General features: G+C 40.1%; 3 protein-coding genes across 3 annotated transcripts; all 3 read right to left on the minus strand.

Moving 5' to 3' along the window:
* Positions 1-9369: 9369 nt before the first annotated feature.
* LOC120287318 (protein ACCELERATED CELL DEATH 6-like) lies at positions 9370-10810 on the minus strand. Its single transcript, XM_039300090.1, has 2 exons — positions 10574-10810; positions 9370-10275 (listed from the first exon to the last, which is right to left on the minus strand). Exons 1-2 carry the CDS (start codon positions 10808-10810, stop codon positions 9370-9372), a joined length of 1143 nt encoding a protein of 380 aa, XP_039156024.1.
* Positions 10811-11679: 869 nt separating this feature from the next.
* LOC120287319 (putative ankyrin repeat protein RBE_0317) lies at positions 11680-12207 on the minus strand. The gene has a single exon (XM_039300091.1). The coding sequence runs from the start codon at positions 12205-12207 to the stop codon at positions 11680-11682; it is 528 nt and encodes a 175-aa protein (XP_039156025.1).
* Positions 12208-13674: 1467 nt separating this feature from the next.
* On the minus strand, positions 13675-15446 carry LOC120287320 (receptor like protein 22-like). The gene is made up of 2 exons (XM_039300092.1): positions 15067-15446; positions 13675-14977 (listed from the first exon to the last, which is right to left on the minus strand). Exons 1-2 carry the CDS (start codon positions 15444-15446, stop codon positions 13675-13677), a joined length of 1683 nt encoding a protein of 560 aa, XP_039156026.1.
* Positions 15447-19960: the final 4514 nt, after the last annotated feature.

The following is a 19960-nucleotide window of genomic DNA, read 5'->3' on the forward strand; positions in this document are numbered from 1 at the left end:
CACTGGCCAATCGAATTTCTCCTCGGCTGCCTCCAATTCGTTCCACAGACTTGAAATTTTGTTAAAAATCGCAGCAACAGTCATATTTCCTTACTTTAAATCAGAGATTTGTTGCGTCAAGGAGAAAATTTTCATTTGATCTAATTTTCCAAACATCTCTTTGATATTTTCCCACATCTGTTTCGAGTCCTCCGTCGGGGGAAGACTGGCCGCGACCTCGGAAGTGATGCAATTTCCAATCCACATTCGGACCAATTGATTGCATTTCTTCTAGAGTTGTGCCATTCACTCGTCGGATGGAACCGGAACCGTTCCATCAATAAACCCCTCTTTATATTTTGTTACCAGTGCACGTCGGAACTCGCGCGACCAATTTTAGTAATTATTCGATCCGGTTAACTGTTGAGCGATAAGCTTCAGTTCTAGTCCGTCGGCATTAGTTGTGAAAAGAGGGTCGCCGGGCTCTGGCCGGCCGCTGGCAGCGAAGATCTGGTATGGAAGAAACCCTAGCGGCGGATTCGGGAAGGGATTTGCTCCAAAACCCGATCCGCTAGATCCGGTTGCAGAATCCGCATTGGAAAAAAAGGACCCGGGTAGGAATTCGTTCCCATACCCGGTTCGGTTGACCCGCCTATCTGCTGTGGATTGATGGTTGCGCTTGCCCCGTTGCCGGTTGGTGGGCCTCCATCAGTTCGCACACCATCTCGATAACCCGGTAATGATGTATTTGGACTTGGCCCATAATACCAAGGATATGGTACCCATTGGTAAGGCGGCCCCGAATAGGGCTGCCCCATATTCTGTGGCTGAATTTGTTCCTGAGACACTGTGATCATCACCGAGGATTCATGGATCTGAGGAGGTGGTGGCATTGTTTCTCCTGCGGACTGATCACCGGATCCTTAGGTAAGTGCTTATGGATTTGCCATGATGACAATTTCCTAAGAACTCTGCAACAATTATGTCTTGTAGATTAATTTTTGAACAAAGAATTGAAAGCTAGATGAAGAACTTCCTGCCGGATGCTGTTCTGTTCTGCGAGAGTTGCAGCAACAAAAAACAGAGAAGACTAATCTATTCTGCGAAGGGTTGCAGCAACAAAGGTTGATTCTATTGCGGAATCTATGTCAAGATCAAGACATGCTCTGATACCATGTAAAAAACTCAAGTAAAAGTGTAGGAATTGTATTTTCTTCATTGAATTGTACACTGTTATAGGGATGTATATATTATACAAGAAGATTCAATAAAAAAAGTAAAGAAAATATTCCCAACCAGAAAATATTCCTAATCCTAAAATAATTACAATCCCAATCAATTATCAATCCGATTTCATATCTTCAAAACATATCTTCTTTCAACACTATTTAATGAGATGTCCACACCTGCGACAAACTCAGTATTGAACTTTCTTTGTTTCACACGTAGAATTTAATCAAAAGTGCATGCATTTCCGAAGGCGTAGGACAAATGACATAAGAATTTTCATCCATTATTAAATAGTCTAATAATGCAGGTGTTTATTTAGTTCACCAATGGACCGAGAGCACTCGGGACATGTGCTTGCGGTCGTTGCCTTCTTTGTACATTGAAGTTTTTCAAAATCTTAAGGAAACTTCGATGCAATCAGGAGACTCGTGCTCGGTATAAACCCATCCCATATGTGAGGACATGTTCTTCATATTGGCTAAAGTTACTGTGAATTGCATGGTAAAAAAAGGTTTTCAGCCTAATCAAGATAACGGTTTATTCATTAATTATCACTGGAGAATGCATCGTAAAGAACATATGAGAAAAGCATGAAGAAGTATCGGCCCGACAAAAGATACCACTAAAGAAGGCCCCCACACAATATGACGCATTTCCTCTTTCATCTGATTCTGCCCTTCCTCCTTCGAAGCATGAAAGATGGGGAGTTTTGATTCCTGAATATGGAACACCGTGGCTGATACTCAATCTCTAAACTATTGTTGTATTTCTATGTTTGGTCTCCACTCTCGAATGGTGGAAGTATCGAATGTAAAAGCTTCACCACAAGTTTCCAATAAGAATAGAAAGAGTTTGGGACACTTGGAATGTCAAATCTTAGTATGAGGGGACACTTAAGTGTCAAAATTGGAGCAAAATGAATTAGTTAAGTACTAATGGCGAGAAAATTCAGCCAAAATATTGACATAGCGATATTCTAACGAGCCAAGTGTAAAATTATATCGTTTTATATGTTTATGTGGCTAGAAAAGTGCTAAAACAACGTCATTTTGCTGTTGATGTGGATAAATAATTAATATAAAAATTAATTAAATCAATTTAAAATCATTTTTTTTAAAGAGGAAGATGAACGGTAGCCGGCGGCTGAAAGCTCAGCCCTCACCTCCGCCGCTGCCCCTCACCATTGTTGGGAAGGTAGGGGATGGTCAATCGGGGTCACTGAGCCCTGGCCAAGGGCCGGCAACCTTAGCCGACTAGCGGCTAGGGCTTGTGAGCCCTCGCTTAGATCTGGGGTGACCCCGACAGACCCTCCCCCCACCTTTCTAGTGATGGCGAGTGGCGGCAACGGTGAGGGTTGAGCCCTCGGCTACCGGTTACTATTCATCTTCCTCTCTCTCTCTCTCTATTCATCTCCCCCTCTCTCTCTCTCTCTATTTTTTGTTTTAAATTTAATTAAATTAATTTTTATATTAAAATTCGGATTGTGCCAAAATGATGTCGTTTTTGCATTTCTTTACCGAGTTAGCCTTCCGGCAAGCCATGTAAAAGAGCAAAATTAATAAAAAAAAAATGTCAAGTAGGATTTCTGATGGGGTTTGTCGGATGTGGCACTCAAGTGTCCCATTTTTTAAAAAATGAGACATTTGAGTATCTTATTGTGGTACTTAAGTATCCCCCTGTGTCAAATTTTGGCTCTTGAGGTGTTCTTTTGTCAAAATAGAAATCATTATGTGTTTAAGAATGAATTTGCAATTAGTTGCGACACAGTGTTATACATTAACTTTGAGGGTGTTAAAGAAACGTAGTCTCATATCGGATAAATAATGTGAACCAATTAATATGTCTAATAGGTTTATAACTTACTAGTTTAAGATTTTGGGTGAACCTAAATTTTTATGGCACAATATGCCACGACAACTAATAGTGAAACGATGATAGACTTAATCTTAGACTGATATCTGAGAAACTCAAAGTGGCCAGCGTGAGCATTACATATTAGACAAGTTTAGACAGTGGCCCGCTGCATGAGTCACTTAGCTTATGATGACTGTCATGGACATCTGTTCCCATAGCCTAGTAGGTTCAAACTGCAAATGGATGGGCTTAGACTGCTATTTGGGCCGCATAAGCCGAATATTACTGTGTAAGGTAAGATCTTTTTTATTACAGGCCAGAGAATTTAGGTTCGCGTGCCCATCGATCAAGTATAATTCCTAATGAAACGTTTTCTCCATAGCCAGAGCAACTTGTAGGTTTGATATTCTCGTTGGCATGCCTATCGTTCGGGCATACTTGATGGGTTTTATGGGTGGGCCGCCCATGTTGGGCTAACCCAGCCCATAACCTACAAATGTAAATGCCTTTGGCACCTTCTTTTTCAATATGAAACGTTCTGTTACATAAAAAAAAGAAGAAGAAGTAGAAACACACTACATCTCTCCCTTACAAAGAAAGAAGAACTTTCTCTCTCAAGGTTGCAATGAAGGCATTTAATCTATGGAAATAAGGTATGTTCCAAAATGTAATATACCCAGTTCAATCAATAATTCAAAAATTTCATGGGCATATTTCTCATATATTGGAATATAAAATTCGTTTCATACACTTCCAGATGAAACGCTTTTTCTGTGTTCTGTACTTAGAGTCACGTCATTGAAAAATGGCAACATATAAGGTTTATTTGCCAGATTTAGAATTTTACAGATTCCTTCTCTTTATTTTTTGAATACTACTGAAATAAAATGTGATCCTTTATAGGTGATGAATAAAAAAAAAAAAACAAAGAACAGATGAGAAACTCCAAACATTTCAAGGATTTGAACAAAGAGAATGCTTATTCAATGGCTGAATTGAACATCCAGAAACCGTATTGTAGTCTCACAGCTATCAGCCATCCTCCATAACCCTAGGAGCAAATTTGATCCGGCACAATTTGCTTTGACTATGGTCCATCGAGCAGGGTGTGATGTCATTTGCCTTCTGTATATGCCCATTCTTTTTCATGATCTTGTTTAAGTCTCTGCTGACCTCTTTAGCCTACTCTTTCAAAAAATAAATGATTTATTCAAAATGAGTAGAGATCGAATCGAGATAGGACCTATTCGGTTTTGAATATGAATTTTGAATAATTATTTGCAAATATTCACAGGTTGTTGCAAAATAATAGCAGCGGTCTTGGGAAAGGAAGATAAATCATGGGAGTCCAAATCATAGTGATTACGAGGACAGGACAGGATATAACGTTAATCCGTTCTGTTTTGTTCAAATTGCTCGAGTTGCTAATTGTGACGGGCCATGGAGAGCAAGAGCAGAGGATTTGTCCCAAGCATAACATCAAGGAAGTTGTCATCCTTAGCTATCATTGATCTTCAGCAAGCATTTATTGAGATCTTAAGTCAGATCGTGGTGCATTTTCATTTTCCAAGTATATTATACACTGATAGAGTGATATGAAGAAATAGCCAAGTCGGTGTTTCATTAGATTTTATATAGTTGGGAGAATTACCAAAAAAGTCTTAAACCTATTATAATTGTGCAAATTCAGTCATAAATTTTTTTTGACCAATTTAGTCATAAACATTTTACAATTATGCTAATTCAGTTCATCCGACCAAAATTGACCTGCCGGTGCTAACGTAGACACCGGCCGGGGACAGCCGGCTAGCGAACGCTGATGTGACAATTTTTTTTAATATTTCAATATTTTTTTTTTGAATTTTTGAACTCTTTTTTTCTTCATTTTTTCCCTGCCTTCTCATTCCTCTAGCTGGTTGGTGCCGGCCAGAGGCAAGGTTGGCGAGGCTCGCCCCCACTAGCCACTGGCGAAGGCGAGTCTCGCCTAGTGACAGTGAGGCTGTCGCGCCACATCTAGCGAGATCGAGCCTCGCCAGTGGTCAGCGAGGCTCTGTCTCTAGATCTAGCGAGGCTTGGCCTCGCCTAGCCATGGCGAGGTTGAGCCTTGCCGTCCCTGGGTGAGGAGCCTCATTAGCCATTGGCAAGGTCGACCCTCACCTTGGTTGGGCGAGACCTTGTCGGATCTAGTGAGGCTAGGCCCCGCCAAGCAATGGCGAGGATCGACCTCGCCAATGGTTGGCGGGAGCAAGTTTTGACCTCATCGACCCTTGCCTCTGGCCTGCATTGGCTGGCCAGGGGAAGGAGAAGGTGGGGAAAAATAAAATAAAAAAAGAATTAAAAAAGTTCAAAAAATATTTAAAAATTCGGAAAAAAATTATTAAAAAATTGCCACATCAGTATTCGCCAGATGGCCGACATCCATGTCAGTGCCAACCAACTAATTTTGGTCAGATGGATTGAATTGACATAATTATAAAATGTTTATGACTAAATTGGTCAAAAAAAGTTTAGGACTAAATTGACATAATTACAATTTGTTTATGATTTTGTCCAACATTTGGACAAAATCTTTAAGATGGTTCCTCAACCTTGACATATATCTTTCTGCAAGAGAGTTTGCTATGTTTAGCCTTAAAAATCCAAAGGCAGAGCTTGGTGTGGTCAGTTAACATCATCAGACTAAGTTTAGGAAACAGCACAACATCCTTCATCCTTATGAATCCAAGGCCCCCGAGTGGATAAGCGGAACAAATTCATTACCACATGATTTAGTGGTGCGAAAGGATTCGTGTCGCAGTTTTCGAATCCGATCCTGTGACAGACAAATTGAGGCCGCACATAGGGTGACAATGCAAAAGTATGAGAGTGAAGCAACTACTGTACCGATCTTATGAGACTGCAATGCTAGCTTGCTATAGAGACAGGAAATTTCCTATTGGCTTGTTGCAGTTCCGCCTCTCCATCATGTGATAAGACTTGGGTTTTGTTTCTACCCACTTGTAGGGGAAGCCCTCTAGTATATGGACAAAAACTCCCCTTTTTGTCACATGCAAGAAACGATGGGGTGAGTGCTGTATTAGAAGATCTGGACATGTTTATGGCGTAATTGTAGGTATCTTTTGGTCATTGATAAAAGTTTCGGGTGTCTGTGAGATGAAAAATAGTTTATGATATTAATGTTCTACGAAAAAAAGTCGAAGACTTTTTGTGGGATTATCCTCAGTTATTCATTTACATTTGCAATTCAAACAAACAGAAAAACCTCTCAAACGCGAACTTGCCATCATCATGTCTAAACCAATGTCACAAATAAGCTACGAGCAAAAGGAGCACCACACGAATGAACCGGGAAAAATTGAATGAGAATTTCCAAATCTTGTGACCTGAAGAGTTTAGGAACCTAAAAAACTTGTTCAAGAGCTTCTCATCTTCATTTTGCAGTAAATTGCATGTCCCCCTCGACAGTTACCACGGTCCTGCGTGATGTCACTTCTGTGAATGTGTTAGATCTATATTTGTGCATACTAGTTTTTTTTATAAAGATAAACATACAAAAAAAACTAAAATAAGGGTTAACACTATGAAAAATCTTAAATTGGTACACATATAACAAATTTACCAAAAACTAATTTTTTAACCACTAAAAATCTTAAACTAATATATCTTTGATAAATTCACTGAAAACTAATTTTTTGACTATCAAAAACTCAAAATCGGTACACTTGTAACAATTTACTATCTTTTAATGTCCGTTAAACCACACACTGCAGAAACAAAGATCAGTGTATTCTAGTCTTAGGCCATGAATAATGATCCTCCTCCATGATAGGATTCTGAGGACCTAGTTTCATAATTTGGCTGCGAAGATTACTTACCTTTGTTAAAAATTGGCTCACATACAGATCTTGTTGAGCAATAGATAAAAGGTCGTCCTCCAGCTTTTCGAACTTTGCGTCATTCGCCTTTGCGAAGAGAGACTCTTTGCATCCTTTATGTGTTGCACGAACTCATCATCAACTATTGCTGTAACCACAAACGTGATTTCCAGTTCGAGTTTGGCGTCGTTGTTTAGAGGTGTGGTGTCGCCTACTCTGACGACGTTCAAAATCCCAGCCAAAAAAGTATGGCTAGAGCGCGAACGCTCCAATTATTGTTTAGAATGGTTGACCTTCTCCATATTGCTACCCGTCACGGTGACTTGATGACAACTCGTGACTTTTCATTTAAATCCTTCCACCTTTTCTATTTTTCCCTAGGGTTGTCTCCTCTCTCTCTCTCATCTTCCACAACCCTCTTCTTCAATCTCAATGGAAAAGAGGATTTGAGTTAGATCTCTCCCTCCCCTCCCTTTCTCTTTTTTATTGGTTGATTTGGTTCTCTGCTTTCTTTTTTGTGATATTCTCCCGTTTTCTAGAGCTTTTTCTTTTTTGACCTAGTCTGGATTTAGAAACTCCTGTCTTGTTTCAGCAAGGTTTCTAACCCGATCTAGTTTAAATGTGGCTTTTTTTTTAATGTATTATTTCGAGATTTTGCTTCCCTTAAATTTCATTGGTGTACAAGTCCAATTTCGAAAGATATCAAATAAATTTCGTGAAGGTTTCACTTTCACAGGTGTCAGATTTGTACTCGCTTAACCTTGTTACCCTGAATTTAGATGAAATTGGGGACGTGGAACCTAGGCGAGCACCACTAGAAGGCAAAGTCATAGCAGCAGTTGGAGATCTTGATAGGTCAATCACGAGGTGCTCCTCGAGCGAGCACAAAGATGAGGCAGTGAAGTCGGGTGAAAATCCCGATACTGCATAACTTTATATTGATGAAATCAAAATGTGGTCTGTAATTCTTATCCCCACACAGGACATGAGAAAGAAAAAGAGAAGCTCATTGAGCATTCATCAGCACATCTTATTGCCCCAGACATTCATCACCACCGCCAGCTGCTGTCCATTCTCCATCGCCGACCCCGACCCAGCGGCGCAACATATATACGCATAGAAAACAGAGCATACTAAGAGATACAGAGAGTTGAGCAATATGATCTCCGTTCAGGGAATTTTTACTTTCATTCCTCTCTTCCACCTCCAGTCCATTCATAACAATCATCCCCCTGGCTGTTCATTACGCTCATAGCCGTGCCGGAGCTCCTCTGTTCGCTCGCCCTGTTTTTGAGTCGATGTGCCCCAAGTACCTTGGACTCGTTTGTTCTACCATCTCCGACTCCGATTTTCGACGCTGTGCTTTCCAAGACCTTCTATTACCAACCTAACAACCGATCGTGACCAGAACAACTCCTCATCAAGGTATTTGTCTACTATGCTTTGTTTTGATTTGAATCGAGCATGTTTCAGTGCACGATTGTCTCTCGGCCGGCCTCGGATTCATTGATTCGTCTTTGTTAAGGCTTATCTTAGCTCCTCTGACCTTGTTTTTGACCAATCACTAGATGTTTTTGTTTGTCAATCGCCTCGCTCATTAAGATCGCCGCCTGTTCGATAGTTTGCTCCAAGAGTTCGAATTGAAATTTTTTATCTGGTCTAAGAGCTTAGCGCAATTTTTTCATGCCTTGAAAGTCTATTTAGCTCGTGGCTCTGTTTCTTTAGTATTTTGTTTGCGCATGAGATGGGTGGTGATGCAAAAATATCATCCCCGCATTTGTCATATTTTGGACTTTCCAATATTAATCACGTTAATAATAATTAAGGTATTTCGTATATCTTAGGTATATGTTTGAAATAGGAATGAGAATCTTAAGATAACTTTAGAGTTATGTAGTAAATTGATATCAACTATTCGATTCATTAAATGAGTAGGTATTGGGACTAGTAAATCATGAAATTCCTATATGGTGATTATAAAAAAACAATGATTATTCATTTTGAGAACATTAATTTCGTGTTAATCAATCTCTCTAAATTATTTAATATTCTTAAATTCACTTTCTCATCAATCGGGGATTGGAATGGGCACCAAAAGTTTCATATAAATAACTAAAATATTATTATCATCACAGAACTTAATATAGTCAAATGACTCTAATTATAAAATCATTACAATTAGCATCACATCACCGACTTTTTCATCATCCATGACGTCCAAATCTAGTATTTGCTAAAAATAGGATGTGCAATCAGTCCAAATTCTAGAAGTTGGAAGAGTCATCAGCCAGTTAGCGAATGACGAATGACGATCTTCGTGATTTGGTGGTTTAATTGTATGCTAAAAGCCACTTTGCTTATCCTGCGAGCAATGTAGTGGAGGAAAATATCACTTTAAGAAAAGTGATCACACACCTCAAATCATAGGCTTCTACGGGAGACGTATGTCTAAGGGTGAAGCGGTAGAAAGGAGCGGTGGTGGACCGGCTGGAAAGGGTTGACGGGGTGGAGGGTGTCTACGGGGTCGTTTAGGTGGAGAGGGTGGACAAAGTGCAGGGGGTGGAGCAGGTGAACGGGGTGGAGAGGGTGGATAGGGAGCAGAGAATGGAGCAGGAGAACGGGGAGGAGCGTGTTCACGTCCTTCATCTTTCAGTAGTCTGGTGTCACTATGAGTTTTTAATGTTTTGGTTCCTGCAAAGTAGTACTTCTGGGAAGCTCCTTTGGTCCCGCTCCTTGAAATTAATATAGCAGCTCTAATGATGTAGTCGGTGAAGAGCTGTAAAATACGAGAATTGGATCCAAGTGTTATGAAGAAGGCAATGTAAAGAATCAACACAATGAAGAGGGCAGTGATTCCAACGATTAAGGCAACAACCGCGATCCAAGTGCGTTTGCTTATGGTCATATAGACCCCCACCATGTAGGTCACGGACATTGTGACAAGAGCTATGAGCAGCGGTAGCCTCGCATATCTAAGGGTATGAGGTGTCGCATGTGAATCATCCATCTGCATCCAAAGAAGGATCACAGCTGCAATTATCGAGTTGTACAAGGCGATGGAGTTGCAGATCACAAAGACGTCATAGATCGGTTTGTTCAACAATGTAGCGATTCCTGCATTTGGTTCAGAGCTATTATATCCTCCGGGAACAGAAAAGCCAGCGGTGAATGTCACACTAGCAATGAGCGTTGCCATAACGATACGGACTTCGGCACGCCTCTTTAGTGTATCTATGTCTGGAGGCTCTCTCTGCTGGCCTAAGCTTATTGTCTGTGAAATTGCTTTGTCTTTGCTTCTGGGTGCTTTGGCAGATATTAAGATTGTCCGTGTTAACCTCTGGTTAGGAGTAACAGAAAAAAAGATATAAAAAAAAAGACTGTCATTTTCCATAAAGATGTACTCACAATCAAAGGTTTAGTATTCAAAAACACAAAACCTTATCAAACGATACACAGACTTGCAATTGTAATCTTTCTAAGCTTTCGCTAGAAACTTAATTCCACTTGGTAACTTTAGGGGGAGTTCAACGGGTCAAAATAAACTTTAGTTTTCATCTCTCCGAAAAGGAAGTAACCAAAACAATAGTGAAAGGCAAAAGTAGATAACTTGTTAATTTATTTGTCGATGTCATTACCAGGTGAAGTGGAGCATCGATTTCTCTCAGTTCCTCATCTACAATGTTGAGAGCCGTGAAGTTGTTGTGGTTTACAAGCTCAAGATTGACTCTTTTGTCCCGGGTGAGAGAGAGCCAAACCTCGAGTTGCCATTGTATTGTGGCTACATGGAGAGGTGTATTTCCGTACTTGTCTTTTGCATTTATAAGCTTCTCAAGCTTGGGATCACCAAGTATGTACTTCACTACGGAGGCCATTCGGTTTTTTTGCTGCAATATGAAGTATATTTTGTTCTTTGTTTAAAGTAAGCAACTCTTCTGGTTCTAACCAATCTTGCCAATGTTGATGCAGCACCTTAATTGTTTCGAGATGACCCTTCTTACACGCAACGTGAATCGGAAAATAGCCCTTTATATTGTGCTTGAAGGCGCTTGAAGTGAACTCATTGACCAAGAATTTGACTCCATCAACGTAATTCTAGCGTGCTGCTAGATGGAGGGGCGTATCCTCTCTAGCATCTTTTAAATCAAATGGCTCTTTCTTCTTCTTTGACATCTCTTTCAGCATATCTACGTCATTAGAAAGTAGGAAATGAAGTCATGCTCATGACAAAGGTTTTGGTAATTTTGCCCTCTATCCATTATATTTTTCTTAATATTACGTGGAATACATAACTGAATTCTAAACTTTTGGGGGATAATTTCAGTATAAACATTAGAGATTGCTTCAAAGCATGGAGACATTCATCTCCAAGTAGTGATTTACCTTATGGGAGTAATCAAGAACAACCATGACATGAGCCTCTTCCTGTTTTACAAAAGGTCCTTGGACAATACTATGAGTAGTGTAGTATCTATAATGGCTTACACTATGACTATCGACTACTGAAGTAAAGTGATGACAATCTTCAAGGTAAGTCTTGCCGGGTCCAAGTCCAAAATTTATGGGAACTCTTCTATAATTGATGCCGGGTCTAGGAAAAGGTCAAACCATTCTAGAAGAAGAGTAAAAAATGTGAGGTTAGCGGTTTTATGAAAAAGATTTATAGGTTCAACGATGGATCCAAACTAGACACACATAAATGGACTGGCTAATAAATTCACCGAAGTGTGAACCGTAAGTTCAATCACTGACCTAACCTTCGATGCGCCACAGCTCCGTGAACCGGCGACATGCCTTCAATCCAGGAGGAAAGGACTTCATTCCCATCCACCGCTTGCAGTAAAAGCGAGAGAATCTCCAAGTTGTGTGTCTCAATCGCCAAGTACAGGGGGTACTTTCCCTCGTTGTTCTTCTTATTCACCGATTCTGAGCCTTGATGCAGGAGCCGATTGGTTAACTCATAGTCACCGTTTTTCACACCCTCATGCAAAGGCCTGTTCCCCGCATTGTTCCATTGGTCCACAACTCTGTCGAACATGAGGAGGCGCTTGGCCATGTGGTTCCTGCGGGCTCTTGCTGCGACGTGGAGGGCTGTGTCCCCTCTGTTGTTTGCCTGGGCGACGAGCTGCTCGTCACACTCGTCCAAGTCGCCTCCTTTTGCAGCGGTGTATACAGGTGCAAGACTTATGAATTCTACTTGGCGTTGTCGTCTTTCTACCGACTCTAGTGCTCTCAATTTGTTTATATTCTGCTCCCATTCAGGATTGCCCATATCTATCGTAACAACCCGGGTCCCACTGTATAATATTGTCCGCTTTGGACACTGAGTCCTCACGGCTTTAAAACGTGTTATACAGATTAAAGGGACCCAAGCCTTTATAAATTAGCCCAGGACTCCTCCTAAGCGATGTGGGATGGGAGACATGTCCTTGGCCTCACCCACGTACTGCTAAGGCGATCTCAGTCCATTCCTCCGTACTGCCCCGGGTCTGGGTCGTTACATCTATGCTTGCGGTATCGCCATTCATCTGTAGATTTTGAAATTTGAATATGGTCTCCTCCATAAGTAAGACTTTTGCGAGGTCTACTCTCCAATATTAATTGCACAACCACAACTTGGAGATTTTTTCTTCTCTAACTGTCAGTGCACACCGCGAGTAATTCTTCAAAAAAATACATCCACCACACAATTAGGAAGATTTCAAAATTGAAATATTATGTATTGAGTATAAAATTGAAAGATTTTATTGCATTTTCTTCATTTATGTTGCTTGCTGTAATATGTGACGACATGCACATACTCTTGTTATTGAATTCTTTTATCACAAAACGGTGGTGCATTCCAATTTCGAAATTAAGAAAAAGGGTCAAATACAATAGTTCGATTTTAATTCACAAAGTGCTTCTGAAATTTAGATTTGCAAGTATTCTCTTTTATTTGGAAGATAAATCGCAAAAGTCTAGAGAAAAATAATGGGGATTTTATGACAATAATTAGGTTAGATGTTCAATCATGGAACGTTAGTTGTTTAGTAATCAAACATGAATGAATTGTTCATGCAAGACATTACCTTTGTGTCTGCACTTTGGCAATTAAAAAAAAAAACAACTCACTTATATTGCAAGCTAATGTCTAGAAGAGCATGGGAAGTGGCAATTCCTTGGTGACTCAAACACGGATACAAATTTTCCAAGAAAAGCACGAACTTGATACGACTACACTCAAAATTGACATGTTTTCGTTCATTTTAAAAAAGAAACAATTTGTAATCAATCACATTGTAACATTAATCTATCAACACAAAATGATATAAATAACTGACATGAATATCTGGACACGACACGGATTGCAAATGCTCTGTTACGAAAGTTCGATCGAATATACATTCAAATGAATAAAAGCAAGGCCCTTTCTACCTATGAACCAAGAGAACCTTTACTCCAATCTCCTTGGTTTCCATGGACAAAGAAATTTTTTACAACGTTGTCCACCATGTATATTAATTGGCTTTTCACTAGTATCTACTCATCTCGATTACGTCTCTATATTATAACAGAACATTCATTCATTGCTGATACATATATGGCCAAACACAAGTTAGAATCTTTAGAAGAATTATAACTTTTACGAGCAAAAAACATCTCCATATAACAATAGCAAATAAACATAGATTAGAATCTTCACATATGCATGTATAACTATTCTCGACAAGCTACTTAAAGACAAAGCATTATACATCTAGCTGCATATTTTCTTGTCTGCCAGACCTTTCCTCACCTTTTCCCATCCTTTCGCCATTTTCTTGGAGCAGCACAAGAACCACATCTTCTTCTCATCAATGATCAAGTTCTCTATCACAATACCGACCAAAAACCCAACTCCAGCGCCGACTAGCACGATTCTCCAATCCAAGTTGAAGAGACACTCTTCTTCATTATCCACTTTGAAATATGATGGTGGTGATGGAGCGTTCTCACCATTTGTGCATTTATTTGGCAAGGGACTTCCACACAAACCATTATTCATCACAAATGAACTGCTCCCGAACGTATCAAATTGTGTTCCATGTGGTATTAGTCCTGATAGACAATTGTGAGAGACATCGAAAACCGAAAGAAATGTGAGGTGGGCTAGTTGGTGAGGAATCTCTCCCACAAGATTTTTCTGGTAAAGATCCAGTGTTTCGAGCACTGTCAGGTTGGCCAAGGAAGGAGGGATGCTACCATTGAGGAGGTTGTTTGAAAGGTTAAGCATGCGAAGTGATTTCAGATCTCCAGTGAGTTCAGGAATGAACCCTTCAAACTTGTTGTTGGAGAGGTCAATTGCCATGAGGACATCTGGAATCTTCGCATATTCCCTTTTCGTGCCCTTATTCATCAATTTCATCGCATAAATCATACTTATGCCAAGTGAAGCATTAGTCCAATGAAGCGATTTGATAATATCCAAATATGCCAACTCATCTTGACCAACCATGACATTCATGGCATGGCAACTCTTCAACAAGTTGGAAGGAAATTCGCCATTGAAGTTGTTGTTGGAAATGTCCAGGATGTGTAAACTAGTGAAGTTGAGTTGGCTTAGATTAGATTCTATGGGACCATGGAAACTATTTGACCATAAGCCAATTACTTTTAGGTAGGCCAATCCCGATAGCCAAAAGGGGAACGTATCATTAATTTGGTTGTCCCCAAGGTTCAAATACTCCAACATTTCACAATTTCCTAAAGATCTTGGAACAATCCCATTTAGTCGGTTTTCTCTGAGGTCTATCATCCTCAATGCACAAACATCTGGGTAAACGTGAGGAATCATGCCATCGAATTCATTTCTTGCAAGGTTCAATAAAATCATAGGACCAATACTTCCCAAACAAGGAGGAAGTGTGCCATTCAAAGTATTGTTGGACAAATCCAGCATGGTAAGAGAGCTCACTCCACAAATGGATGTTGGAACTTCCCCAAATAGGAAATTGTTAGAGATGTTGTATACCGTGACCAAGGGAGGTGGGACAAGTAGGGTTGTTTCTAGCAAGTTAGAACTACGTCAAAATACACCAAGTTTGGCAAAGGAAGATCATTCCAGTTGTTTTCGAAGCCAGTTAAAAGATTGTGAGAAAGACATATATACCTGAGAGATTCTTTGCTATTATTCCATATCCATCTAGGAATGATCCCTTGAATTCTGTTGTGTGGTAGGTCTAACCACTTCAATTTGCTTAAGTAGCCTATAAACTGTGGGAACTCTATCAAGCTGCATGAATCCAGCATTAGGTAGGCAAGCTTCGATGTAGTGGAATTGATGAATGACTTGGTGAAAGATATATTGTTGTAGGACAAAACTAAGACTTCCAAGTTCTTGAGTGTGAACAGATAATTTACATCGAGAACGCTATTGAGATTAAGCGACTCCAGGTAAAGGTGACTGAGATCCTTCAGATTTCGCACTGCGCCCAAAATATCACCGTGCAAGTTGTTGTAAGAAAGGTTAAGATAAGTCAACTGCTTCATGTTCTCAAATGAAGATGGAAATCCACCGCTTAGCCGATTATCTACCAAATAGAAAGAAAAAAAGATACAAGACAAAGGAGCGTTAGTCACACCATCAATTTTAATTTCCTTTTTCTCTTTGGCTAAATAATCTCCTCCCCTGAAAATATTAGGTCCAAGTCATTATGCACTAGCCCACTAAGACAAATAGGCACTGGAGGGGCCCACTGTCAAAAATTGGAAAGTCTCTCTCCCTCTCCTCCACTTTGCACTGTTGCTTGCGAGCTCCACCGCTGCTCGCTCCGTCCCGGACCACTGCCAAAACCCCCGTCGCAATGGCCAAGGGAAAAACCAGAGACGGGGACTTCCTCCTCCGCCTCGAGGCCTACCTCGACAATACTCTCAAGATCTCCAGGTATGCCACAAAGATCATCCTATCCCCCTCCCTCCTTCCCAAAACCCTACCCCTCAATCACCGCCTCAGGAGCTTCGAGTCCAGCATCGGCCTGAGCCAAAAGGCCTTTCGGCTAGGCTAGTTGTTGAGGACGCGAACGCTCTCTGGGCCTCACCCCTCGACTTTGGGCAGGACCTAATCCTCTCCCTTTTCACCTATGATGGGGAGGGGACATACTATGCCATCGAGTAGTTGTCTGATTGGTGAAATCGGGCTTCATTGATGGCCACCACTCATGTGTTCAATCAGTGCATGGGTTGAGTTCTTCAAGTACAATGGGAGCGTCAATATGAAAATGAGGGATTTGAGGAGGTTGTGGGAGGAAGAAATGCATGTCGATTCGACCATCAAGATCACGACGTCCCAGGGGATTAATTGAGTAAGTTTTTTTTTTTTGGGTCAAAAAATTGAGGAAGTTAAGGGAGAAGAAGTTAATGAAGAAGCTGTTCGTGGTTCAGGGCCTAGTTGAACTTGCCGAGCTAGAAGGCCTTCTGGCTCAGGCCCGGAATCAAAGCTCTAGAGGCGGCAATGGTAGTTTTGCTCGTGGTTGGGGTGGGAGCAAGCAACGATGGAGCTTGAGAGTTCGAGTTCCATGGAGTAGTAGATGGAGGAGGAAAGATCTTTGTTCGAACCGGTAAAGAGAGATTTATGATGGTGGCCCCCATAATGCCACTTGTCGTCCATTGAGTGGGCTAGTGCATAGATGACGTGACGTCACAATTGCGCTTAATATAACCAAAAAGAAACTATTACCTGAAATGCGCAAGTCGGTGAGTTTTGTCAAGTTGACCATCCACTCCAAGGAATCACCACTCAAGTAATTGTAAGAGAGCCATAGCACAGATAGCTGGGTAAGATTAGCAAAGGAAACAGGGATTTGACCTTGCAAGTTATTTTCATCAAGGTATAGTTCAGTGAGACGAGAAAGATTACCCATTGAAGAGGGAAACAATCCTGAAAAATAGCAACCCCAGGCTGTTAACTCATTCAAGAGACTAAGATTTCCAATTGAAGTGGGTATTTCTCCTGAGAAGTTGGTCTGGTAAAGGTATAAGGATTTTAATGGAGAACCCCAATGCGGTTTGGGAAAAAACCCAGAAAGGTTGGAATTGCCAGCAACGGAAAAGACTTTCAAGTTTGGCAGCTAAAAAATGCTGACTGGAAAGTTTCCACTCACTCCACAAGAATCTAGCCTGAGCAATGTCAAGGAAGAGAAATTCGCTAGCATAGGTGGGAAAGGTGATAACAAGCTTACTGAAGAAAGAGCAAGTTCTTTTAGCCCAGTCAAGTTATGAACGAAGTCGCTCATGTTGGGCATATAAAGTGTCTCAGCCCAATGATCTGACAAATCGAGAGAAACTAACTTTGAGAGTTGCAAGATATCACAAGGGATTTCATTGGAAAAGTCAGAGGAGGAGAGATTAAGGTATTGTAACTTCGAAAGATTGCCGAAGCCATATGGAATTGAGGAGAAGTTGAAGCTGTTGAAAGCGAGATTGAGCGACTCCATGTGAACGAGTCGAAAGAGAGTGGTGTTAGGACTCATGGTGCCTGAGAGACAACTGCTACTGAGGTTGAGGGCGATCACTCGGCCAGTGACTTCATCACATTCGACGCCGTCCCATGAACAACAATCTCCACTTCCATCTAGTGACCAGGAATGGACTTTTGGATAAACGCATCGCAAATCTGTCGTGTCAGTTCTGAAACTTCTCTTGAATTCCATCAAGGCAGAGCTCTCGTCCGCATGACAAAGTAGCTCAACAAACCTAGTACGAAAGAGAGAAAGCAAGAATATCCAAGTAAGCAGCAGATATAATGATAAGGCTGCCATATTTTCTGCTTTTGTTTATGTTCTTTTGGTTACTAAAGTGAGTTTTCGAGGAAGAGTGCGACGTAGAAGGTTTTTATAGGCAGCAACAATTGGTTCTGGCAATGGAATTATCTTGTTACTTGGCCATTCATAGTGCTTGACCTCAGAACTTTAAATGATTTTTAGATGTATAAAAATCTCCTTTATTATATAGGGCACAAGTGCAATGGCTTGGCATTCTCCTTTTATCCATATTTCTCTGTCATACTTTTAATATAGAATCCATCCATTCCTTTTGGTGACATATTGGAAATTGGCAACAAGCTCCCATGTAAATTGTTCATGTCGTTTGACTTGACTCATAGCTTCATGGCTAAATTTCAAGTGCAGATGTTGTTCATAGTTGATTGTTCAACCACGTGGGTTGCTTGTACAGACTCCCATCAATAAGCCATTTATAGGTGGGCTCATGTCTGTCTAATTTAAACTCACCTATACATCTGTTTTAAGTGTGAAATGAGAAACACCCAATTTAACATAAAAGTATCGAAAAAAATATCAACACAATCAGAACATAAAAAGATGAAAGATCAAATTATATTATTGACATAGATGGATGTGCACTCAGAATAATCAAATAAAGACTTTGAAATAAGTGGGTACTGCACCTTTATTAGATAAAAGCAGGGCATAGAAGAATAAAAAAAGTCGTATGTGCGCATGTGCACGAATGAACAGAAACAGAGAGAGTTATGTGCGTGTGCATGCATGTGAACAAAATATATATGAGCCATGATTAAATTTCTTAACAACCTAATGTATTTTTGCTATCTATAATCCATACTGTTTTTGAATTAACTTTTCTGCAAAAAGGTTGGCTTAGTTTTATTTTTATGCTGCATTAGTGTTATCTTTGTTCATATTTTCATTTCGTAAATCTTTCTATTTGATTCAAATTTATAAAAAGAGCATATACGGCTCTAAAGGGGGCAACATGAAGACATTGATTTCATGGAAAAATCTTAAGTCGTACACCTCATTCAAGACTGCAACACTAAACAGCGAAAGAAATCACAGTAAAAACAGTACATTAAGTTCTTCTTTGACCGGACAATACTCAAAAGCAAGCGTCCACGTAATTTCCGAGGGTGAAATAATTTCTCTTATTTTGAGGTAACTTCTATCCACAATTCATGTTCTAATTGGTTCTGGCAATGGAATTATCTTGCTACTTGGCCATTCATAGTGCTTGACCCCAATACTTTAAACTGATTTTAGGTATGCCTTATGTATGGGTTTGATGACTGCAGGATGTTAGGCGCATGAACATTTCTTTCATTATATAGGGTCCGAGAGCAGCAGGGGCTTGGCATTCTCTTTTTTATCTATATTTCATACTTTATTAAAAGTATCTTTTCTTTTCTTTCAGCGACGTATTGGAAATTGGCGACAAGCTTCCATGTAAATCTTCATGTCCTTTGATTTGACTCATAACTTCAAGGGTAAATTTCAAGTACAGAAGTTGTTCATAGTTGTTTGTTCATCCATAGCCTGTTCGTACTTCCATCTATAAGCCCATTTGTGGACTCATGTCTCTCTAACTTTTATCTTTGCTTGGATGGACGTTCATCGATAAACTCACTTGTACATCCGTCCCCTCCCTACACTTACCAAAAAAAAAAAAAAAAAACGATTTTGTTTTGGGATTCATCAAGTTTAACATTTATTTTTTCAGTCATGGTTTCATTTTTAATTTTTAAGTAGTGACGTTTCTCTCTTAATTATATCATGTGTGCTTACACGTGTCTAACACAATTTGTGTAAATGCTAGGTAATAAATGTAGATCCATTTAGAATTTTTATAATTTTGCATAATAGCACTATTGGTTCTTAACAATAACTTGACCGAAAAATATCGATAAATATTATCTTCATCATTAATTAAGTGAATTTTACTGTAGGGCTTATGTGATCCACGATGGGGATGACTTTGATCTACTGATGCAAAGGCCAGATGATAGTTTCTTGGAAATGACGGGGAGACTCTAGAGTCCAAGCATAGATGGGGCATCATTTGTCAAAAAAGCTATAATTGAAAATTCACGTGGAAACTGAAAATTTTGTTGTGCCGTGCTTGCCTTTCATTGCCAGTATTATTGGTACGGTCCCCTTCCCATTTCTTTTTCACATAGAAAAGAAAAGAAAAAAACAAACTTGACAAACCTCAAGAAAGAATTTTCTTCCTTATGACAAACTAGTCGTACCAAC

This window comes from Eucalyptus grandis, chromosome 8, assembly GCF_016545825.1.
Source record: "Eucalyptus grandis isolate ANBG69807.140 chromosome 8, ASM1654582v1, whole genome shotgun sequence".
Taxonomy (NCBI): Eukaryota; Viridiplantae; Streptophyta; class Magnoliopsida; order Myrtales; family Myrtaceae; genus Eucalyptus; species Eucalyptus grandis.